Source organism: Mustelus asterias, chromosome 20 (genome assembly GCF_964213995.1).
Source record: "Mustelus asterias chromosome 20, sMusAst1.hap1.1, whole genome shotgun sequence".
Classification (NCBI taxonomy): Eukaryota; Metazoa; Chordata; class Chondrichthyes; order Carcharhiniformes; family Triakidae; genus Mustelus; species Mustelus asterias.
The window spans coordinates 62,800,524-62,826,820 of NC_135820.1; the positions used below are offsets into that span (position 1 = coordinate 62,800,524).

At 44.9% G+C, this 26,297-nt stretch overlaps 1 protein-coding gene across 1 annotated transcript in view; it reads left to right on the forward strand.

Moving 5' to 3' along the window:
• Nucleotides 1–6,390: 6,390 nt before the first annotated feature.
• Nucleotides 6,391–26,297, forward strand: part of dlgap4b (discs, large (Drosophila) homolog-associated protein 4b) — a 219,861-nt gene continuing 199,954 nt past the window's right edge. The window contains exon 1 of the mRNA XM_078236684.1: nt 6,391–7,344. Within this exon, the coding sequence (XP_078092810.1) occupies nt 6,391–7,344 (954 nt within the window). The remainder of the gene's footprint in view (nt 7,345–26,297) is intronic.

Sequence of the window (26,297 nt, forward strand, 5' to 3'; positions counted from 1 at the left end):
GTGCAATAATTGCTGAATCTACTGGATGGTATTATTGGCGCAACAGAAACCAGCATCCTCACTAGAAGAAGTCGATTGATATAAATGAGATTTAGAATGTTATCCTGTCCCCCACAGTTTCCAAGGCAGGAATAATAGCATGTGGGATTACAGTGGCATTTTCTCACAACATGAGTTGCTAACTGAGCTGAGATGCTGAGCAAAGTCCAGGCTTTCGTCAGCAGGACAGAATAAATAATTTGGGGAAGGTGACACCAGACCATCTAATGCACCATTTCCCGATAGCTGGTTACAGTGCAGGAGTAGCACAGGCCTGGGAGCATATTTGCACAGCAGTGCAACAGCCAGGCAGATACTGCCCAGGCCTTGTTCCAGGTTAGATACCCCACAGCCACACAAAAAATATTTACTGTCACTGTACATTGAACAGACTGGTTGCGCACTGCAGTAAGATGTAAGGAACTTTGCCTGGGAGTAGACCCTTTCCAGACTGCCTGTCGATGATGAACAGTACACTGTTTGAAGAAATCAAAAGGGAGGGAGGCAAGCAAATGCAATAAAACTTACAGCAAAACTCTTTCCGACTTTTAATAATATAGTCATTGTTGAGGAGCTGTTGTTAGCGAGACTAAGTTGGTTAGAATCGTAATCATTGCAGTTTAGAAGAGTGAGGGGGGATCTCATAGAAACTCATAAAATTCTAACAGGGTTAGACAGGGTAAATACAGAAAGAATGTTCCCAATGAATGTGAGGGAGTCCAGAACTAGTGGTCATAGTTTGAGGATAAGGGATAAACCTTTTAGAACTGAGGTGAAGAGAAATTTCTTCACCCAGAGCCTGCGAATGTATAAAATTCACTGCCACAGAAAGTAGTTGAGGCCCAGATATGTGTGATTTCAAGAAGAAATCAGATATAGCTCTTGGGGCTAAAGGGATACGGCGGGGGGGGGAAGGGAGGATCAGGATATTGAATTTGATGATCAGCTATGATCATAATGAATGGCGGAGCAGGCTCGAAGGGCTGAATGGCCTACTCCTGTTTCTATGTTTCTAAATTGCTGTTACTTGGACAACTCTGAATTCTCTGTTTCAGCATCAGCCCTGCTGGCCTCTATAGTTATTTCGGTTGCCTGATGAAGGAGCAGCGCTCCGAAAGCCAGTGGCTTGTGCTACCAAATAACCTGTTGGACTTTAACCTGGTGTTGTGAGACTCCTTACTGTGTTTACCCCAGTCCAACGCCGGCATCTCCACATCATGGTTATTTCGGTTTAACATAGGAACAGCTTCAGTGCATTCGCTGTTAATCCGGAGTAAAGTTCTTGTCCTGGGCGTTGTGCACCACTTTGGAGGGAACCCTGTGCCTGATTTTCATGTGCTCCATGAGCTCCACAAGCCTGAGACGGGGAGCCGGAAGATCAAGCCACATGAGGAGTATTACCATTGGGAATGTGTCCATACTGCTGCAGATATTTTGACACACAGGGCCGCGTTTATCCACTAGGATATAGGTCCTGCCACCACGGTCGAAGGTAGAACCTACCCCCTACTTTTGACCGGCAGTGAGCCTCTGGTGCAGCACTATACCAATAGTTACCAATTAATAGGCCATCGCTGGAATGCCGTACAGAGCTGCAGGCACAATGACAGAACTCGGTTGTCTCGTCAGCTCCACCGTTAAGAGGTGGTCACTGCTGAAGCTGCAGGAGGAAGGAGAATGCACTTCGAATGTGAGATGCTCTCGAAGGCAAGGTAAGTTTGTTTCCTTACCATGCTAGGGCCAGGCACTGGGTCTGCACGGGAGGACACCCCCCCCACCCCTCCACCCCTCCCACCGTGCCTTCCCCCCCCCCTCCCCCACCCCCCAAACAATTTCTGTCTTTATATGCCCTGTTTGTGAACACAAGTCCTCACTCACCTGATGAAGGAGCCTGAGACTCTGAAAGCTAGTGCTGCCAAATAAACCTGTTGGACTTTAACCTGGTAATGTGAGGCGTCTTACTGTACTTACCCCAGTCCAACGCCGGCATCTCCACATCATGTCTATATGAGCAGGCAGTGTTGATTGGGGCACATTCCAGTCCCGGACCCGTAGCCGCAAGGGCAATCATTACCACAAGGGGGAGCCTCTGTGGGCTATGGAGCTATTATAAATGAGAGCCCTCACCCCACAAATCCCCTGGGAGCCCCCAGGGCTTACCTGGCAGCGACCCCTCTCAATGCTGGCAAAATGCTGATGGGCATGGGAAACAGCCCTTAATTGAGTCCCTAACTGGCACAATTTGCTGCCAATGGACAGCTGAGCCACTGAGGTTCCTGCTGCTGGTAAAATGCCTTGGTGGCAGGGAGAAACACACTCCCCTCCAGATGCTGCCATTTTACAAACCCTACCCCTCTCCTGAGCGCTGGTAAAATTCTGCCCATTGTGTTACTGGTGTGGCACCATCCCTCTGCACCTTAAAAGCTCGAGCACCAGTCCAAGAAGTGCCCTTACGGTTATCTTGCCTGACCTGTTGCCGTTATTGAAGAGATCTGCAGAATAAAATGGTAAGGTTACCCAAGGAGCCAGGTACATCAGAGTCACATGAACATGTCTAAAAAGCTGTGCATTAACGGTTTACACTTCCTCAGAAGGTAATCACTGACCTTCGACATCTGCGGCAGTGGGACAGCCCCAAGCCTCCTCCAAAACTGGCAAGGCTTTCCCCATGACACAAAGAACAAAATGCTGGAGAAACTCAGCAGGTCTGACAGCATCTGTGGAGAGAGACTAGTGCCAACATTTCGAGTCTGGGTGACCCTTCGTCAGAGCTAGTCAGAGCTTCGTCAGCCAGCTTTGACAAAGAGTCATCCAGACTTGAAACGTTGGCTCTATTCTCTCTCCACAGATGCTGTCAGACCTGCTGAATTTCTCCAGCATTTTCTGTTTTCGCTTCAGCTTCCAGCATCTGCAGTGTTTTGCCTCTTCCCATGACAATTGGCTTGAACCAAATTCATTCATTTCAAAGTAGCCCTGCTTTTACTGAGATCTAAAAACCAACCTAACCGTTCTGAAAGATGAGGGTCACCTTCCTTTTTTCATAGTGGGAGTTTTCTCAGGAGTGCAGGCTCTCAGTAACATAGCCCATGTGGCCATATGGGTTCAGATACACGCAGGGCTTTCGATTATGTAACCTAGGAGAAGTTATATTGTTGCAAGAATTTGAAAGTTGGTTGAATTCAGCACGTGGACTTAGATCTACAAACTGGCTGATGAAACAGTGAGAACAGTTGGGGGTTTGCTAAGGTATTCCAAGCAGCATTCACATAAAATTTACTTTTAATGACTTCATATGAGGCCAGTCAGGGTGTGAGGTGTGCAGGGGGGTGGGTACACTGGGGAGGCGGATGCAAGGATTCAAGTTTAAAGTTTATTTATTAGTGTCACAAGTAGGCTTACATTAACACCGCAATGAAGTTACTGTGGAAATCCCCTCGTCGCCACACTCTGGTGCCTGTTTGGGTACACTGAGGGAGAAGTTAGCATGGTCAATGCTCCTAACCAGCACGTCTTTCTGACTGTGGGAAGAAACTAGAGCACCCGGAGGAAATCCATGCAGACATGGGGAGAACGTGCAGACTCTGCACAGACAGTGACCCAACCTGGGTATCGAACCCAGGTCCTTGGCGCAGTGAGGCAGCAGTGCTAGCCACTGTGCCACCATGCCGCCCACAGTAGGCTTACATTAATACTGCAATGAAGTTACTGTGAAAATCCCCTAGTTGCCACACTCCGGTGCCTGTTCAGTTAAACTGACGGAGAATTTAACATGTCTTTCAGACGTTGATGGCATGCTGAAGTGGTGACAGTGGGGTTTGGTGAGCAGGAGCCTATAACTAAGAAGGCTGTAGCGGATTTAGTTAATGGCTTTTACTGGACAAAATCCCAAGGTAGGCAGTTCTGGGAAGAATTGATGGCCAAATCTTTAGCTTCATGTCTAACTGAAATCTGGAGTTGAAGTCAGAAACTGAGGGAAGGAATGACTTTCCTAAGTTTGACAGGCTAGTTAAAGATTTGTTTGTTATTAAAGAAAATTGAACCCGCTGAGAGAATAGTGCCGTGTGTTTTGTTATTTTCCAGGTTACGAGATGAATAATGAAATCAATTGAAATGCACTAGGCTTTATTCTGTTTGTTCAGGAATTAAATTAAAATAAAGCACTGCTGTTTCACCGCGCCAGGGACCCAGGTTCGATTCTGGCCTTGGGCGACTGCCTGTGTGGAGTTTGCACATTCTCCCTGTGTCTGCGTGGGTTTCCTCCGGGTGCTCCAGTTCCCTCCCATAGTCCAAAGATGTGCAGGTTAGGTGAATTGGCCATGCTAAATTGCCCCTTAGTGTCCAAAAATGTGTAGACTAGGGGGATTAGTGGGAGAAATGGGGATAGACAGGGGGTGGGTCTGGGTAAGACGTTCTGTTAGCAAGTCGGTGCAGACTCGATGGGCTAAACGGCCTCCTTCTGCACTGTAGGGATTCAATGATTCTAAATCAATATTTTGGCTTACAATTCATCTTGTTTCACATGGTGTATTTATCAGTATGCCGGCATCCCTGATCCGAACCCTGAGCCCTCCACATCTGCTAAGAAAGCACTGGGGGAGGACAATATTGCGTTGCACAGTGAAGAAGAGTGGAGGCGGGGGGGAAACAACTAGCAGGAAAAACCGCAAATTACTTTCAAAATGTGCGACCTGCATACAAAAGTAGGAGAACAAATTTAAAATTCCAGCTCTCTGGCCTTCTCACACAAGGGCTTTCATTAGTGCCATCGGAATGCCATGTTCTGCTTTTCTATCATTCATTGTCTTGCACCCGGAGAGAAAATTAGACAATATGTTTGAAGTTTGGCTTCCCAATACAGATGAACATGGCAGGAAGTCACTTAAGTAATGAGTTTTTTTTGAGAGAACTAACCTGCACTTCACAATTAAATCAAATTTTTCTTCACCTCGGTGGAATTCAAGCATTCCATTGACCTTGAGAAGCAATTCCTCTTCTTGAATTAACATATGTTGCTGAATGTTAACATGTACTTTGCTTCCCTGAGTACAGTACAATGTCTGTGATCCAGCAATCTGCCAGTTGGACTTCTCTATTAACCAGAATTCTGGGATTGGGTCTGTTTCTGATTGTGGGAGGATTGTGGCAGATGATTGGCAATGTCAAACTCACCAAGAGTTTTATTGGCGACTTGACCACGCTCCCTCCTCTGCCTCACACTGTTCTGCAGCACTGCGGTACCACTCACTATGAGTGCACTCCTGCACCTCTCGAGACCTCAGCTGGAACTTTCTGATTAGATGAACCACCTAACATCTTAGTTTGGGTGGCACAGTGGTTAGCACTGCTGTCTCACTGCGCCCAGGGAGCCGCGTTCGATTAGGGCTTTGGATGACTTGTCAGTGTGGAGTTTGCACGTTCTCCCCGTGTCTGCACGGGTTTCCTCCGGGTGCTTCGGTTTTCTCCCAAACTCCAAAGATGGTGTAGAGATGCTGGCGTTGGACTGGGGCTGGCACAGAAAGAAGACTCACAACACCAGGTTAAAGTCCAACAGGTTTATTTGGAATCATGAGCTTTCGGAGTGCTGCTCCTTCACCTGATGAAGGAGCAGCGCTTCTGAAAGCTCATGTTTCCAAACAAACCTGTTGGACTTTAACCTGGTGTTGTGAAACTTCTTACTCCAAAGATTAGGTTAGGTGGATTGGCCATGTTAAATTGTCCCTTAGTGTCCCAATATGTGTAGCTTAAGTGGATTAACCATGGTAAGTGTGTGGAGTTACGGGATAGGGCAAGGGGGGTGGAAGTGGATAAGATGCTCTTTTGGAGAGTGGGTGCAGACTCAATGGGCATCGTCGGGATTCTGTAGGAATTCTTAGAATCATAGAATCCCGACAGTGCAGAAGGAGTCCATTCGGCCCATTTGAGCCTGCACTGACAACAATCCCACCCAGGCCCCATCCCCGTAACCCCAAGCATTTACCCAACTCATCCCCCCGACACTAAGGGACAATTTAGCATGGCCAACCAATATATTTGAGTAATTGGCACTGCCTGGTGTCGGAGCTTGCCAGATAACAGAGATTTTCCTTTTGTGTGCCGTTCTATTTCCACATTGCCTTGTTCAGCAGTTGCCTTGGTTTGGGAAACTCATTTTTATAGCTAATCATAACAAAAAACAAAGAAAATGAATGAACCTCAAAAAGTGAAGAGAAAAAGATGTCTGATTTTGTAATGGTTTTGCCAGTGGATTATTGACTTGCTTTCTTTGTGTGGTTTCCTTTCTTCACAGACCCCCACCTGAAAACTGCCATCTGTCCTTGAGATTTGAGGTATGGTAATTGGACACTCGTGGCCATGAAGGGGTTAGGAGGCAACCGAAGCCGTCACCTTTCTGACAACTGCGAACCTACAAATGACCAAATGTACCCAGGCTCGACCCCAGAAAGGAATCCCTATCTGCTCACTCCAGCGGACTCGTATCAGCTGGACCATAACCGCTTCCCGATTTCCAGTGCCATCCAGGCAGACTGCCTCCTCCCCTTAAACAACCAGATTGCCAGCAGTACCTTCCCCAGGATCCACTACAACTCGCACTTCGACCTGCAAGACGACTGCGGCTTCACCCCGAATACTTCCGCCAGCAAAATCAACCGCATCCCCGCTAACCTGCTGGACCAGTTTGAGAAGCAGCTGCCAATTCACAGGGATGGGTTCCACACTCTGCAGTTCCAGAGGGGCGACAACAAACACCGGAGCGAGAGTCCAGGCCGGATCCGCCACCTCATGCACTCGGTGCAAAAGCTCTTTGCGAAATCTCAATCCCTCGAGGCCACTGGCAAAGGAAGCATGAACGGGAGCAAGTACGGCTCCGAGGACTCCAAGCAGGGCAAGAGAAGCAAGAGCAAGGACCGGAAATTGGAATCGAAACGCAGAACAAGAACAAACATTTCCGGCTGGTGGAGTTCAGATGATAATCTGGATAGTGACAACTGCAACTACCGGAATCCGATGAGTTTAATGACACTTGGGAGACGCACTGACCACGGACCCACCAAGTACTTCATGAATGCATATAACACAATCAGCGAACATACCCTTAAAGCCTCAAAGAGCAATAATGACTTGAAATGTTCACCATGTGTGAATATACCAATAAACGCTGACTCAAAATACATAAAGAGGGGTTCCTGGTCCACACTAACCCTAAGCCAGACTCGAGAAGTTTGCCAAAAATCATCCGCAACTATGGACAAAGCACTATTGAAATCCAAGTCATATCATCATGATCTTGCTTCCCAGTACTTGAAGGTAGGTGGCGTGTTTTGAACGTCGGTGCGTTTCAGATATTCCATAAGCAAAGCCCGTGATATCTTTTATTCATCATCATAAAATTCAAATTGCAGCTTTACAACTTTTAGCTGTACTTTACACCATATTATACCTTTCAATTACATTTCCCTTGGGACCCAGGAGGTGCCACAAATGTTAATTTAAAGGCTGTTGAGCACCATCAAACTTTTAAAGTGCACCTTTCATCTGACAAATGTATGGTATAATCAGCAAAAACGGCACTCAGAACAATTCACAGCAGGGTGCTTTCAGGGGTTTGATATTGCAATTTAGCAGAATTTGTTTAATGTTCCATAATTCCTCAAACATAACAGCAAACCAGCCACACTTATTCCAGGTAATCGACCATTCAGTGGCAGTTTAAACGTTCATTAGAAACTTGCAAAAGTAAAATCAACATAACAGAATTACAATGAGTAACAATGTTTCCTCTGAAATCACTTCTTAATTATTGTAATTCAATATCCTACACATCAGTGAAGGTGGAAATGGTTCTGCGTGGAAATTTCCATCCCTCCATCCCACAACCTCTCCGAATACCTTCTTTTTCAACAGGTTAGCATTGCTGCCTCACAGCACCAGGGACCCGAGTTCGATTCCCAGCTTGGGTCACTGTCTGTGAGCAGTCTGTACGTTCTCTCTGCGTGGGTTTCCTCCGGGTGCTCCGGTGTCCTCCCACACTCCGAAACACGTGCTGGTTAGGTGCACTGGCCATGCTAAATTCTCCCTCAGTCTAGCCGAACAGGCGCTGGAGTGTGACGACTGGAGGATTTTCACAGTAACTTCATTGCAGTGTTAATGCAAGCCTACTTCACCCTAATAAATAAACTATAACTTTATCCTACACACCAGTGAAAGTGGAAGTGCTTCTGCATGGAAATTTCCATCCCTCCACCCCACAACCTCCCAAAAAACCTTCGTTAACAAGTTTTCCCCACTCCTTCCAAATGAAGGCATTGCCTCCTTAATGGTGTAATGTCAGTTCAAAGTGTAGGAGCTCTCTTACAAAGGTCAAGTGTTCCTCCATCCAAAGTAAACTTTGAGCTGAATTCATGCGAGTGTTTCAGGTGCAGAGATGTAATGACTGCACAGCTTGCCGTGGGGATTCTGGGTTTATAGTTTACAGCACTCTGGCCAGAATGTAGCAATTTATGTGTAATAACCACTTTTACATAAAAGATTCCCTTTGGAGTTGCTGCTGAGATTGTGCAGATTGTGTGATTACGGAATCTCAGCCTTCGACTCCGTGGGTTTCACTTTTGAATTTAAACACTGCTGGAATCTGGTGATAATGGATAAACTTCCCATTTCACAAACTGCCCACTTTTCCCAGATGCTGATTTCAGACGATCTGCAAGTGCCAGTTGCGTGCTCATTCCCAAAGTGAAAATTACTGCCTGAGCGTCTGTGAGCAGCCACATTCCGTAGGATTGCCAACTCTGTTTGGACACGATTATGTTTGGGTCTAATTATAAACTAATAAAAGACCACGAGGTAGGTCGGTAGAATTCAAACAGGAACGGCTTAGTTAACATCTTAACAGTTGCACAGTCAGTCCAAGACTGACACCCCCGGAACTTGTTCCCCAGGACACTTGACCCGCTCTCTTAAAGGGGCATCACACCCCAACTACATACATAACAGATACCTTCCCCCTGGAGGTCTTATCGCCTGACATTTGACCACATGCCATATGTCTACAGTTGCAAATGATATTGAATTTATCTTCTAAAGATTGGATTTCCTACACTTGAAGGTCTTTGCTGCTGGATTTACGACAGCAGCTGTCCCATGGATGTTCTGTCCCATGAGCAAGCTAAGAAAGTACACTGGTGTGACATCCATACAGTAGTGCATATGTTACAATTAAAAGTGAATGATTCCACATGGATATAATGTAATTTAGTCAAGGAAGTTTTCAGACTTTTGTGTGTTTTCTGCAGATTGTTGACTATTAATAATTTAATGAATGAATATTTATCACATTTGTCAATTACTTCACAACATATCATTTCAGTAAATGCAGAGCGTAAGATAAGGTTGAAATTATTTGCCTCTTTTTCCCTTTTACCTTTTTATTCCACTGATATTCCACTGAAAAGTAAGACTTTATATGGGTAAAAAGAGGAAAAAGGCCCAAGGATGCAGATTCACAAATTTATATTTAAATTTCATCAAACTATGCAACCGTAGATGGTTATAGGAACTTGCAGTGGGATAGGGAGGATTCACTGGTCATGGTCCATGTAGATACTAATGACATAAGGAGAACTAAGAAAGAAGTTCTGCTGAAAGAGTATGAGCCGTTAGGAGCTAAATTAAACAGCAGAACCTCAAAGGTAATAATCTCTGAATTACTACCTGAGCCACGAGCAAATTGGCATAGAGTAAATCAGTTTGGAGAGTTAAATATGTGTCTCAAAGATTGGTGTGGGAGAACTGAGTTTTGATTCAAGGAGCACTGGCACAAGTACTGGGGAAAGTAGGAGCTATAACATTGGGATGGTCCTCACCTGAACTGTGCTGCGATGAGTGTTCTGGTGAGTCGTACAACTAGGGTGGTAGAGAGTGCTTTAAACTGAATTGTTAGGGTAAGGGATCTAATTTGGGAAGATGTCACACATTAAATAGAGATGACATGGCAAAGGAGGATGATGGGAATAAGGGAAATGATGGTCAGAGTGTGGCAGGAAGGGACAGAGAGTACAAACCTAAAAATGCACCAGCAGATAAGGCTAGAGGTTACAAAAATAGTGAGAAGATAGAACTAAAGGCTCTGTATCTGAATACATGTAGCACTTGCAACAAAACAGATAAATTGACAGCACATAGAAATAAATATGTATAATCTGATGATCATTAGAAAGACATGGCTGCAAGATGATGAAGACTGGGACCATGAAGCATGGTAGCACAGTGGTTAGCACTGCTGCTTCACAGCTCCAGGGACCTGGGTTCGAGTCCTGGCTCGGGTCACTGTCTGTGTGGAGTTTGTACGTTCTCCCTGTGTCTGCGTGGGTTTCCTCCGGGTGCTCCGGTTTCCTCCCACAGTCCAAAGATGTGCGGGCTAGGTTGATTGGCCATTGTAAATTGCCCCTTAGTGTCCTGGGATGCATAGGTTAGAGGGATTAGTGGGTAAGTATGTAGGGATATGGGGATAGAGCCTGGGTGGGATTGTGGTTGGTGCAGACTCGATGGGCCGAATGGCCTCTTTCTGCACTGCAGGATTCTATGATACTCTTCTATAATATTTAAGTGTACATGACATTTAGGAAGGAGAGGACGTGAGGAAAAGGTGGACGGGTAGTTCTGTTAATTAAGGATGACAATATAGAGAGATGAACCTAGTTCTAGAGATCCAGATGTAGAATCAATTTGGGTAGAGAAAAGGAACAATAAAGGTAAGAAGTCACTTGTGGGAGTGGTTATAGGCTGCCCAGCAGTAACCACACTGTAGGAGGGGATATACAGGAAGGAATAATGTGGGAAAATAGTGTGACAATAATATTAAATGATTTACAAATAGATTGGACAAAACAGATTGGCAAAGATAGCCTAGATAATGAGTCCATAGAGTGTTTCCGGGACAGTTTCTTGGAGCAGCACGTTTTAGCGTCAACCAGACAGCTGGCTATACTGGATCTGGTAACATGCACTGAGAAAGGATTAATTAATGACTTTGCATAAAAACACCCCTCAGATACAGTGATTTTAAGAGGATTGAATTTCATATTAAGTTTGAGGGAGAGAGAAGTGGATCTAAGACTAGTGTTTTAAACTTAAATAAGGACAATTATGAGGGCTTGAAGAGAGAGCTGATTGAAGGTAATTGTGAAATTTGCATAAGGCTAAGTCAATAGCAGATATAGGCAGATATTGAAGGAGATATTTCAGAATACCCAGAAAAGATACATACAGTCAGAAAGAAAGACTCTAAGAGAAGAACACATCCATGGCTAACTCAAGAAGTTCAAGATAGTATAAAGTTGAAGGAAAAGGCATATAATTCTGCAATGTTGAGTGGCAGGTCAGAAGATTAGACAGAATATAAAAAACAGTAACGAATGGCTAAAAGATTAATCAGGAGGGAAAACTAGAGAACGAGAGAAAGGGAGCTAGAAATATAAAAACGGATAGTAAAAGTATCTGCAGGTATTTAAAAGGGAAAAGAATAGATAACATGAGTGTTGGTCCTTTGGAGAGTATTGGAAAATAAGGAAATGGCGGATGAATTGAACAGATATGCGGCATCTGTCTTCACTGTAGAGGAAACAAATAACATCCCAGAAATAATTGGGAACCAGGAGGTGAAAGGGAGGAACTTAAAACGATTACAATCAGCAGGGAAAGGGTGCTGAGGGAATCACTAGACAAGTCCCCAGGTCCTGATGGACTTCATCCTGGACTCATAAAGGAAGTGGCTGCTCAGAAAGTAGATGCTTTGGTTTAATTTACCAAAATTTCCTAGATTTTGGAAAGGTTCCATCAGATTACAAAATGGTAAATGTGACTTCCTTATTCAAAAAAGGAGGGAGACTGAAAGCAGCAAACAGACAAATTAGCTTAATAATTTATGGATAATTTATTTAAATTAAATATTTTGCATTGATTTAATGAGCCTAGGACGTTTTCGTCCAGACTCACTTGTCTCTGTGGCCTCGCTGGGAGAGGTTCTCTGCAGTGAGGTGAGCATCACAGCTGGTCCCCAGCAACGGGGACCAGTCATAATGGCCTCGCTGGTAGAACTGGAGGCCATTGAGGTTCCCCGGGGGGAGGGAGTTGGTTAGGGGCAAGTGTGTGGTGTCCCTTGGTCAGTGTCAGCCTGACACCCTGGCAGTGCCAGCCTGACACCCAGGCACTGCCCACCGGGTACCCTGGCATTGCCCACTAGCCACTGGGCAGTGTCAAGGGGGTGGGGCCAGACGGGCAGGGCCTACTGGGGGCAGGGTCTGTGCGGGGATGTCCGTTGAGCGGTGGTAGCGGGGGACCCTCCGCCACTCTGCATCAGGGATCGGTGGTGGGAGGAGGGAGGAGGACGATCGGGGTTGGCCATGGGGGTGGTGGGCGGTCCGGCGATCGCAGGGGATACGTCTGACCGGTGATCGTGGGGTGAGGAAGGGGGGATTAGTCCAGGTGGGGGTTCGTGGAGGTAGAGCAATCTGGGTTGGTGGGGGGGCGGGCGCGATAGGCCATGGGCTCTGGCGGTAGCTGGGGACGGGGGGTGCGGGTTGCTGTGTGTGAGGCTGGCTGAGAGCAGCAGAAGCTGAGTGACAGGTCTGGTGCTAGAGGCATGCACATGCGCAGTTGTGCCCTCCGCTGCCCTCAGCCAGTGTTCGGGTGATTTAATCCCTGTCACCCACCACCCACAACAGTTTTTGAGGATTTTTTTGTCTAAGTGCCTAAGACCTTGTTTTAACTAATAGGATAATGCCACAAAATTTCAGGTTTTTTAAAGCAAACAAACTTAATGATATAAACAATAAATAAAACAAGCACCATTAAGTTAACTATTGTTTGTAATTGTATGTGTTATGCACTCAAGTTTACTTCCTACTTCACCCAACATTATCTTATAAGACACATCAATCTTAAAGTTATTTACTCTATAAGGAACTCTAGAATGTTACAGTCCTCCAGGGAACTCTTCTCAGCTCTAGCTAGTCCCATTCTTTACCCCCTCATGACTGTGGATGCCCCAGTCTCTTGTTCTGGCTACTTTTCAAATATGTCGAAGATAATATGCTGGTTTGTTTCTTTTTCAATTAGGCATAACCGCACCTACTATACATCTTCAAAACACAACCTGAGATTAAACCCTACCCATCTTCCACATGGTCAGTGATGAAGTTGGTGTTTTTTCACTGCTTACAGTGCAGGTCTAACTGCCATTAAATTATGCTAACTTCTCTCAGTGAGCTGCAAATCACATGAGGTCCAAACTGCAACTAAAAACTTTTCCCAGCAAACACCCAGATAAATTGAATCCCAGAGAGCCTCCCTCACCTCCACCCATCTCCATGACAATGCAGCCTGCTCTGTGCTATCCCCAAACTGACCTTTTAAGCTACCTATCCTTCAATTTACAATTCCTACAGCTAAGTTAGTCCACCAGCTATTTTATCACTCAATCTCTTCTAACTCTATTAACAAACATAGGTAATCTTATGAACTTCATTTCTTTAGGTGTTCCGCATTCATGAAAGCCCAGCCTTTTAGTTACCTTACCTTTGCAACAATAATCTCCCCAGAACTAAACATTGCCTCTAAAGTATTAACACAAACCATAAACTTTAAAGTTGGAACATCCCCTCACCCAGAAAAATGTAAACGCATCAGTAGATTACTGCAACTTACAATATTTGATGTATCTTAAAAATTATCCTGAGCATGCAATACATGCAATAATCACCCGTCCATTGCCCAATGAAATTCATAGGTCCATCAGGGCGGCACGGTGGCACAGTGGTTAGCACTGCTGCCTCACAGCGCCAGGGACCCGGGTTCAATTCCTGGCTTGGGTCACTCTCTGTGTGGAGTTTGCACATTCTCCCCGTGTTTGTATGGGTTTGCTCCGGGTGCTCCGGTTTCCTCCCACACTCCAAAGATGCGCAGGTTAGGTGGATTAGCCATGCTAAATTGCCCCTTAGTGTCAGGGGGACTAGCTAGGGTAAATGCATGGGGTTATGGGGATCGGGCCTGGGTGGGATTGTGGTCGGTGCAGACTCAATGGCAGAATAGCCTCCTTCTGCACTGTCGGATTCCATGATTCTATCAGCACTCTGCTGAATTCCATGTCCAGCTTAAGATGAAAAATATTACAACTTACAATGTTTTCTTAAAGTTTTCTTATTACAATAATTATAGCCCAAAGGTGTAAGTGCAACAGGAAATTCCACATTGTTATGTACAGGCGAATTTTCAAGCTCATTTTTAAAACAAACTGTTTCGACGTTGCAACTTCTGAATATTATTGTTTTCCTTATCGCTTGTCTCATCTTTAAAGTTCACAAAGAAGGTCGCAGGGAGTCCATAGTTAAGTTGTCTCTTTCTTCTTTAGCTCCGGGCATATCTTTTTTTTAAGTTCATTTTCCAGAAACAAAGCATTTTAAATTCTCTTTTCCAGACAACAAACTCAAAACGGCTTCTTTTTGTGGTCAACAACTAATTTCTTCATTAATCAGAATCCTCTTTCAAGAATGTCATTAAGATATTTTTATGTCCAAGTCGAAAAGGTTTGATATTCTTTGGTTTACGTTGTTAATGGGTAATTTAGCATCATTGCCAACAACAGACCCCTTTAGATGAGCACAGTTTGGTCCAATCTTCATTGTTGATTAATGTGGCCTGGCTGAGATCCCAGACTGATATTACTGGAACACCTGTGTCCCAGAGGAAATATTGTTTGATTGACAGCTCAAGCTCTCTAATCATTGAATCCCTACAGTGCCATTTGGCCCATCGAGTCTGCACCGACCCTCTGAAGAGTCTCCCACCCAGGTCCACCCCTCTGCCCTGTTCCTACAACACAGTACATCCACCATAGCTAATCCACCTAACCTACACACCAAGGGGCAATTTAACATGGACAATCCACCTGACCTTGCACATCTTTGGACTGTGGGAGGAAACCAGAAAATCCAGAGGAAACCCACGCAGGCACAGGGAGAAAGTGCAAACTCCACACAGACAGTCACCCGAGGCTGGAATTGAACCCAGGTCCCTGGTGCTGTGAGGAAGCAACGCTAACCACTATGCCACCAAGCCACTCAAACTAAGATATTACGTGGATTTGGTGTTTTCATCCAATCGTGAAGCTCCAGTGTGGTCATGGGGGTGTTGAGTGTTGAGGTCTCAAGAGGTACAGGAGCACACTGATAGTGAGTGGCACTGTGGTACTGCAGAACAACGGGAGGCAGAGACCGGAATGAGGTAAGGCCGCCAGTAAAACTACTCCATGACAATGCAGCCCGATCCAAGTTATCGCCAGACCTTTTAAGCTGCCTAACCTTCATTTACAATTTCTACAGCTAATTCAGTCCACCTGCTATATTATACCTCAATTTCGTCCACGATCAATTTCACAATATTTGTTTACACAAGATAAGTGGTTTCAAGGGTATGCGGATTGTTGATTTTGAAATTTCAAAGGGTTTGGATGATTGACATTTTCTGTTATCTTGTAGTCCAGACATTTTCAAGAATAGGAGAAAGTTATTGTTGCATTACCTTTTTTCAAAACTTTGTTTTACCCAGGACACTGTACATTATGGGGATTAGTGGTTTTAGAAATTATACAGTGAGCCAATGCGCATGGAAATGTCATAACTTGGTATGGAGGGCATGAGGGATCTTAGAAAGAGTGATTATGGGGGCATGAGTGGCCTCAGGGGGTGGGTGAAAAGACAAGAGCTTGGCATCTGGGGCATGAGAGGCCTGAGGGGATGTGTAGAAGGGTGGAACTTGGGAGAGGAGGAATGAAGGGCCTGAGGGTTAGGTGGAAGGGCAGAGCTTGGCATAGGGGGCACAAGCACAACCTTTTGAACTTATCTTTTAAAAGCTCCCCGCATGCACGCTAGGGTTCATAAGTTCCTTGAGGAGCCGTGAGCCGCAACTCCTTAAAAACCTGGCCCAACTCCAAGAAATTTGCACAGGGGCCGGAGATACCAATCTCTGCAATGGAGCCAGCCATGTCCGCAGTGCTGGATGCGGCCTTTTGACAGGAACCAACCCTCGCAGAAAAACCCACAGCCCGGGAATGGGGTTGGAAATCCTGGAATCAGGACCCACCTGTCATTGTAAAGTATTCCTGAGTCAAGCCAGCTCAGTAAAAAAAAACAGGCCACACTTCTGCAATAATTAATTTCTGTGCTGCCTTGGATTCAGCTGTCAGGACATGATGAGCAGTAGCACCAACCAACTCCTCAAAATATTCCATACCCCGATGCATTGCAGGAGCAACTGTGTGATACTCCATTCAGGAATTTCCAATACTCATTGGCAGCTTGTGACCATTCATTAACAACCTTGAGTCCCAAAGGGTTGTGAATCTGTGGAATTCGCTACCCCAAAGTGCAGTGGATGCTGGGATAGTGAGTAAATTTAAGGAGGAGTTAGACAGATTTTTAATTGGTAATGGGTTGAAAGGTTATGGGGAGAAGGCAAGAAAATGGGGATGAGGAGCATATCAGCCACGATCGAATTGCTGAGCCAACTCGATGCGCCAAATGGCCTAATTCTGCTCCTATATCTTGTTAGAATGTAACCGGTGACGACTTTGATTGGATGTAATGTGACCAATGGGAACAAGATGTAAGGGTCAGCTGACCCAGTAAAACATGGAACCAATCACAGAGTGATGTAATAGTCAGCTGACCAGCTGATTCACTATAAATAAGGAACTATGTAGAATTGTGGGAAGTTTGGAGTGGCCCAGGGTGAGGCCCCAAGTTTCTTTATTAAACCCTTTCTTTGATTTATAAGTTGGAGTAAGTTTTGTTGTATTTTCATTAACTGCATTTTGAAGAGTTCCTTCTGAAGAAACATATCTTATGAATTTAGGAATTTATGAGTTATTTAATTTGAGCAAAGGAAATTTGGGCTGTATGGGTACTATACCACTTCAGCCAGTGAATGTCGAATTTCAAAGCTGCCATTTTCATAGCAGAATCGTCGAATCCCGACAGAGCAGAAACGGGCCATTCGGCCCATCGAGTCTGCACCGACAACAATCCCACTCAGGCCCTACCCCCATTACCCTGCCAGTCCCCCTGACACTAAGAGGCAATCAAGCAAGGCCAATCAACCTAAGCAGCACATCTTTGGACTGTGGCAGGAAACCGGAACACCCGGAGGAAACCCATGCAGACACGGGGAAAAGATGTAAACTCCACACAGACAAGTTACCCTGGACTGGAATTGAACTCGGGTCCCCAGCGCCGTGAGGCAGCAGTGCTAACCACTGTGCCACCATGCCACCCTTTGGTCAAACTCAAGGGGAAGCTCTCCTGTCAACAAACCTTTCATGTCAATTAAATAGATCCTTCTAATAAATTGCTGTAAAGGCTTTGTACAGTGGACATTTCCTTTCCTAGCATCCTTATTACAGGCAGTCTGCTCTATCCTCCCAGGTGACTGCAGGACATGTGCATGAGGGTGTAATTTCTGTTTAATTGAGCGAAAGCAGAGCCACCTTAAGAATTCTTGGGTGTCTTGCCTGTACCCCCAAACACCGCAACCCTTCCCGACCACTGATCCCTTACATGCTTTAACAAGCCTGCAATCCAATGGAGTAAGGACATAAGAAAAAGACAGTGGCAGGTTTTCGTGTTGGAGGTGGAAATCGGAAGATGGGATTAATCTGCGATCATGATCCTGTCTCTGTCTTGAGACTGCTGGCAGGCAAGGTTTTCCGGGGTCCAGGCCTCTAGTATCCTGGAGACGAGCTGCCACTGGAGGAGGCAGGCCCAAGGTGGAAATGGAGGTGGGTCAAGTCCAGAACGGGCAGGTTAAATGGCCCGCATGCATTCCTAAAATGCTCTCAGCCTGGGACATCCGATGCAATCAATGGCTCATCTGTCTAACATTGAACATTCTGACCATTTTAAGCTCCCCATTAACCCCTTCGATTGACCTACTCTCAGTTTTATCAAGAGAACTCGCAAGCCCTATTATAACTGTCAGATGCCATTGAATAGCCCATAAAAATCCCTCAATACACGAACAGACTCTTCAAACCAACTGCGTAAACGAAGTTGAACACTTGTAAAATGATTAGCTGACTGGACTGCAGCCAAGAGCTCATGAAACTCTCGAAGTAAACAAACAAACTCCAGAACCGTTATCTCAACAGATGTCTATACTGAATAGATAAAGGCAACGGGAAAAGATGAATCATTTAGACTTGGTTATAATACCAGGCAAGCTTTTCAATAGTGTGAAATATACTCTACCTTTTTATCCATGTTAAATTTTTGGCCATGTTAAATTCTCCCTCAGTGTACCCAAACAGGCGCCAGAGTGTGGCGACTAGGGGATTTTCACAGTAACTTCATTACTATGTGAATTACTACTACCATGTGAATTAGTTACTATTTGTAACTAATAAGTAAATAAACTTTATCCATTGGGTGAGTTTTTTTTAACTCGCCTGAAGACTTCTTCACATTTACATTATTGATCTTTTCCTTGACAGTTTGCCAGTTGACAGAAGTAACAAGCTGGCAAATACATTGTTCAAGGGATAGTTACATCTTCCAGTCACAGCAACAACTCACTTAAATAAACATCGATGCAACTCGTGATCCATCATTCAATGGTGAACTGTAAATGAGACAAAACCATTTTACTTTTCTTTTAAACTCTTCCTGCTTACAATCAATGCTTCATGCCTCCATGCAACCATGTAAAAACCAACAGCTGTTCTTAAGGTGTTAAGAAGATAAAGTCTGGCCAACTCCATGAAAATTAAAAGTCTTATCTGGGGCCAGCTCTTAATGAGCTTACATTACTGTCACTTACCTGGTAGGAGCAGGCGGGTCTGGGGCCTACCCCCTCACCCAAACTTGTGAAAGTGGCTGAGGCAAAAACAGGGGCAGGACGTAACAGGTGGCTGTTTTTTCCGATCGCATCTCTTTTTGGGTTCAGTCGGGCAGCACGGTGGCACAATGGTTAGCACACCTGCCTCACAGTGCCAGGGACCCAGGTCCAATTCCATCCTTGGATGACTGTCTTTGTGGAGTTTGCACGTTCTCCAGTGTCTGCGTGGGTTTCCTCCGGGTGCTCTTCCCACCGTCGAAAGATGTGCAGGTTAGGTTGATTGGCCATGCTAAATTGCCCCTTACTGTCCCAAGATATGTAGGCGAGGTGGATTAACAGGGTAAACACTTGAGGTTACATGGATAGAGTCTGGATGGGATGCTCTGTCAGAGGGTTAGTGCAGACTCGATGGGTGGGATTTTCCAGCCGCGCTCACTCAAAGACCGGAAAATCCTGCCCGAGATCAACAGACCTTTGCATGGTCCGACCAGCTACGATTCCCGTGGTGGGCGGGATGGGAAAATTCCACCCGATGGGCCTCTTTCTGCAGTGTAGGGATTCTATGATTTCTATGAAAACCCAGCTCAGGGATGAGAAACATTGCTCATAATCATGATTTCCAGAATTAAAATAAGTTCTATAGCTCCATGCCAACCAAATGTTAATCCCAATATTATGTTACATAAAGATGACTCTGCATCTGTTTATGAAATTACATTAAAAAATCAGATTTCTATTCCAACTGAATCTACATTTTTAAAATAAAATGGCAGTACAGTTCCAATTTTTCCCTGAAATAAATAAAACATGGCAACCCTACAACCTGTTCTCTTGAACAATCCTGTGGGTGCTGGCAAATCAGCAATAGTAAAAAAAGCAAGGGACCCAACCTGGGACTTTTACAAACATTTCCATCTGCATCACTGTGTTCGTAACTGAATAAATTAACAAGCTGTTCGGGCTGAAACATTCATTTCGAAATTAGGTTAAATGCCCAAATGGAAAATGAGCCTGGTGGTTTTAGGATTTTAAGATTTTTTTGACGTAAAACAGTGATATTTCCTGCTTGCGCGCCCTAAACCTTCTTTCCAAAATCACTAAATTGAAAGCAACTTAAAATGCTGAAAAAAACAATGTGGTTGTTCTGTTGGAAGAAAAAATACTGATTACATACAAATAACCTGAATTGTTCTTTCAAATTAATGGCAAGGTTTTTACAATTTTGTAATGCACAATATACAGGCTGATTTAGAAATTCATTTCCACTCAAACTGCCAAAGGGTCATTCACTACAAATTGCTGGGTGATTTGTGCAGCTCCAACATTCACCTTGATAAACCACCACTTCCCATCAATCTCCTCATGTGACTCAAGAAACTGTTACACTTCCACTGATTGAAGAAATTAGATTCATTGTAGAAAGTTCGAGCTGTTACTAAACAACACAAAGACCCTTTGAGCCAATTTTTTCCATTCTTCCTGAATCTTCTTATTTCCACTCCCCACTTCCTTTGCTATCTTAAAACGAAGGAAACCCCTGCTTTAAAATAAAACTGAATTTAAAAAAGTGATAGCTACATCTCAGATACTGCACAGCACCATGTTGTATGAGGAACGGTTGAGGACTCTGGGTCTGTACTCATTGGAGTTTAGAAGAATGAGGGGGGATCTTATTGAAACTTACAGGATAATGCAAGGCCTGGATAGCATGGATGTGGAGAGGATGTTTCTACAAGTAGGATAAACTAGAACCAGAGGGTGCAACCTCAGGCTAAAGGGACGATCCTTTAAAACAGAGATGAGAGGAATTTCTTCAACCAGAGAGTGGTGAATCTGTGGAACACTTTGCCACAGAAGGCTGTGGAGGCCAGGTCATTGAGTGTCTTTAAGATAGAGATAGATTGGTTCTTGATTAATAAGGGGATCGAGGGTTATGGGGAAAAGGTAGGAGAAAGGGGATGAGAAAGATATCAACCATGATTGAATGGCGGAGCAGACTCGATGGGCCAAGTGGCCTAATCCTGCTCCTATGTCTTATGGTCTAATGGTCTTCACTAAGCAGGCAGTGCAGGCAAAAGAAAGAAAGGCTCACATTTGTATGATTCGCTTTACAACCACTGGACAACTTTTTAAAAATTAATTCAAGGGAAGTGGGCGTCGCTGGCTGGACCCATCCAAGGTGCCCTGGAGAAAGTGGTGGTGAGCCTTCTTCCTAAACCGCTGCAGTCCATATGGTGTAGGTACACCCACAATTCAACTCATGCTCCCCCATCATTCCACCACCAATCCCCACCCCCCTCCTCCCCCATACCACCCTGTTACTGGGACTGAGGAAACAATGCCTTATTAGTTAAAAATCACTACAAATTGCTGGATGATTTGTGCAGCTCCAAGATTCACTTTGATAAAACACCACTTCCCATCAATCTCCTCATAAGATTCAAGAAATTGTTACACTTCCACTGATTGAAGAAATTAGATTCCTTGTAGAAAGTTAGAGCTGTTACTAAACAACACAAAGACCCTTTTAATGGTATGGACTATGATCCTGGAATGAATGCTACTCAATCACTCCGGCCCAGACAGAAAAATTATGGAGGCCACCAGCACCGGAGCCCTGATCCAAACAATCGTTTCCTCAGCAATCCTACTTGCAGCCATCCAGAGGAAGCTGGGGCTAGCAACCATCCAGCAGCCCACCACCAACCTCCCCAACACCCAGCAGCCACCTAGCTCCCCCACAACATCTCAACGGCCAGTCTCCTTCCTGGGCAAGATAGTAAAAAGCTTTATATCACAGCTGCCGAGTGCAGCAATGTCAATAGCTGCCACCATACTGTTGCCCATTAAAGGCATACTAGGCTCTGAGACCCCGCCTTCTCTCCACCGCACCCCCTCCCCCCTCCCCCTGTCTAGTATCACCCAGGGATGTGTAAGGAATTGCAAAGGTTCTGGTAAAATCGGGGTTCAATTGCCTCTTTAACACCATTAATTGCTTCTCAATTAAGAGTCGTAGCATACCCATGTGGTTTGCCATGTACCAGTTGTAAAATTCCAGCCCAGCATGATGATGTTGGGGGTTCAACCTGATGCCATCCCATGCAGTTTTATGGCACCCTTGTTTGCATTGCTGTCTGCCTCTGCGCCCTAAAATCCCAGCCACTGTTTCCTAACCCTTAAATTGAGTGGATAAAGGAAAAACACTGTTGCCCCCATCGTTCACCAATACCCAGATGCTTCATTGTCCTCACCACACAGTTATTAATTCACAAATTCCAGCACATCGCATTGAAAAAATGCGAAATGCAAAAAAAACTGAAGGTGAGGCAAATTAATCTAAATAATGCGCATGCCATAAGATGTCCCACTCCAACAAATTCAGGGTCAGGACTGGAGTAGAGAGATTACTGTGCTGAATCCTGGTTTTCTAGTATGCTCATATTGCAAATCCTCTGTTTGACAGCAGGCCTCGTCATCATTAAACCCCTTCATATGTGAATGAATTAAATCCTCAGCTTTTCTCTTATTCATGGAGAGTGTTTACTGTGATGCAATGCTAGAATTGTCAAAGTTTCAATCCAGTAGGTTCATAGCATAGGTTTAAAGCAGGAATTGAAAATACTACTTCAAGATTATGATAATACAGAACACACCAAGAGCCAAAATTTCCTTCCTTACTTATCCACATAGACTTTATGGACAATATTGTTCTGGCAATTAAAACATAAAAGCAATGATCAGTGACCAACAACTTTGGAAACATATCTACACCCTAGCTATGACTGTAACACTACATTCTGCACTCTTCTGTTGGTATGTCAGAAGTTGCAGCGAGACATAGATAGAATGCAAGACTGGGCGGAGAAGTGGCAGATGGACTTCAACCCGGATAAGTGTGTGGTGATCCATTTTGGCAGATCCAATGGGATGAAGCAGCAGTATAATATGAAGGGTACCATTCTTAGCAGTGTAGAGGATCAGAAGGACCTTGGGGTCCGGGTCCATAGGACTCTTAAATCGGCCTCGCAGGTGGAGGATGCGGTCAAGAAGGCGTACGGCGTACTGGCCTTCATTAATCGAGGGATTGAGTTTAGGAGTCGGGAGATAATGCTGCAGCTTTATAGGACCCTGGTTAGACCCCACTTGGAGTACTGCGCGCAGTTCTGGTCACCTCATTACAGGAAAGATGTTGAAGCCATTGAAAGGGTGCAGAGGAGATTTACAAGGATGTTGCCTGGATTGGGGGGCATGCCTTATGAGGATAGGTTGAGGGAGCTTGGTCTCTTCTCCCTGGAGAGACGAAGGATGAGAGGTGACCTGATAGAGGTTTACAAGATGTTGAGAGGTCTGGATAGGGTAGACTCTCAGAGGCTATTTCCAAGGGCTGAAATGGTTGCTACGAGAGGACACAGGTTTAAGGTGCTGGGGGGTAGGTACAGAGGAGATGTCAGGGGTAAGTTTTTCACTCAGAGGGTGGTGGGTGAGTGGAATCGGCTGACGTCGGTGGTGGTGGAGGCAAACTCGTTGGGGTCTTTTAAGAGACTTCTGGATGAGTACATGGGATTTAATGGGATTGAGGGCTATAGATAGGCCTAGAGGTGGGGATGTGATCGGCGCAACTTGTGGGCCGAAGAGCCTGTTTGTGCTGTGGCTTTCTATGTTCTATGTTCTCTTTCCTTCTCTATGAATGGTATGCTTTGTCAGCATAGCGCGCAAGCAACAATACATGTGACAATAATAAATCAAATCAAATGTCAACTTATAGATTGGGATATAGGGGTGGCACGGTGACACAGTGGTTAGCACTGCTGCCTCACAGTACCAGAGACCCAGGTTCAGTTTCAGCCTTTGGTGACTGTCTGTGTAGAGTTTGTACATTATTCCCGTGGCTGCGTGGGTTTCCTCCAGGTGCTCCAGTTTCCTCCCACACTCCAAAGATGTGCAGGTTAGGTGGATTGGCCATGATAAATTGCCCCTTAGCATCCCAAGATGTGTCGGTTAGGGGGATTAGCGGGGTAAATGTGTGGGGTTATGGGGATAGGGCAGGGCTGGGCCAGAGTAAGATGCTCTATTGAAGAGACTCAATGCACCAAATGGCTTCCTTCTGCACTGTAGGGATTCTATGATTCTATATTGTGAACTAATCTGTACAGCTGCCTGTACAAATCATGAAGTTCTTTGTTCAAATTCACTCAAAGGGAACTAGCTGTCTTGGTTTATTAGCTACCATTCTGTTCCTTAGAAATCCACAGATCCAAATCGCCATAGCTGGGCATAGAATGGTTGCCAAGTTATATAAGTGTTTCAGAAAACAATACTTGGAATTCCTTGACTTGGGGGAAGGAGGAAGTGCACAATGAGAATCAAATAGGCTGTGAGGTTCTCAGATTAAGAAATTTTCAGTTTGTTTTCCCATTTTGTGGATTAGTTTTTAATTCCCTCAGTGAACACTGGGGAATGATAAGATGCATAAAAGTCAATCGATCATTTAATTCTCAATTTCTTCTCCTTCAGCTGTGGTCACCCAGTGTAGGATGTAGTCCTCCTCATGCCTTTTTCCATGAGGAGTTTCGGCTACATACTGACAAGGTGCTGGCACCAATGGCTGATGGAGAATCTCACCCATTTTTCCCAACCTGCCATGGATCAGCTCACTTGGTCTCGTCATCAATGCTCCTTCTGTGGCCAACAAGTCCTGAAGTGCGACATAAACCTGGAGCTTCTTACTCTACCCACTGCACCACAAGGTCTCCGCAATTATCAATTTAGAGTCTGCAATTAAATAATGTATTCCACAACAACTTTGACAATGCTCATAACCCCCTCATCCCTGGTACCATTCTAGTAAATCTCCTCTGCGCCCTGCCCAAGGCCTTGATATGGACTAGAATCATAGAATCCATACAGTGCAGAAAGAAGCCATTCAGCCCATCGAGTCTGCACCGACAATAGTCCCACCAGGCCCTATTCCCGTAACCCTACATATTTACCCTGCTAATCCCCCTGACACTAAGGAGCAATTTAGCATGGCCAATCAACCTAACCCATGCATCTTTGCTTTGGAGTGTGGGAGGAAACTGGAGCACCCGGAGGAAACCCACACAGACACGGGGAGACTGTGCAAACTCCACACAGACAGTGACCTGAGGCTAGAATTGAACCTGGGTCCCTGGCGCTGTGAGGCAGCAGTGCTAACCACTATGCCACCATGTCGCCCATAGTGTGAGGCCCAGAATTGGACATAGTACTCCAACTGAGGCATAGCTACTGATTTATCAAACTTTAGCACAACCTTCCTGTTAGCCTCTAAACCAAGTATTCCATAATCGCACACAAGAATAATAAAGCTATAGCCCAATGATGGGCAGGAGGAGAATCTACTCTTTTACTGGCTCTGCTATGATTTATTTTCTGAAACCACCCTCCCCCCCCCACGCACCACCCACCACCCAAACAGCACCTGCCTGGTGCTGTGAATTAGGTTTCACACTTGAAATAATACATATGATATGTGAGCAATCGGTCCTTCACAAATGTATTTGTATATAGGTCAAGTACAAGTTAATTTGCATGCAGTAACTATTATTAACAATTTGTAAAAGAAACCAAGTCTGTGTGGGTTTCCTTTGGGTGCTCCGGTTTCCTCCCACAGTCCAAAGATGTGCAGGTTAGCTTGATTGGCCATGCTCAATTGTCCCATAGTGTCAGGGGGATTAGCAGGGTAAATACCTGGGGTTACGGAGATAGGGCCTGGGTGGGATTGTTGTTGGTGCAGGCTTGATGGACCAAATGGCCTCCTTCTGCACCGTAAGGATTCTATGATTCTAAGTCCAAATGACTGTATTTTGATACTTAGAAATATTAAATCCTGTACTGAGCTTTTTTTGAGGCTTCAGTTTCAGTTCCATAATCCGCAAAGAAATGAGCAGAGAGCCAGATTACTCCGTTACAATCTCAGTTTTAAGCTGTTCCATTCTAGCAATGGTTATGACGAGGGAGAAGATGACAAAATCTTGCAGAAAACAGCACTTTAATAACACTTGATCATTTGCCTGCTACATTATGGCACTTGGAAGAACACAGTCAGCTGGAGTCACAGTTCATTGAACATTCTGTCGTGTTAGTTGGCCATTTGTTTTGGCAATCTACAAGCACAAAAGGTCGTCACTTGGGTGCATGAGTTGCAAGGTTCATTTGGGTTGATGTATAATGACTTTTTTCCCCCCTGACTCCACAGAGGCAGCATAAACAGTGCATTGGAGCCACTTGATCAATTGAGTGGAATAAATTCCCTGAATTAAACTGAGGATACTTGTCTCCAGGTGGTGTTTTGTAAATAAAACATCAAGTCCTATTTCCTTTCCAAAAATATGCTT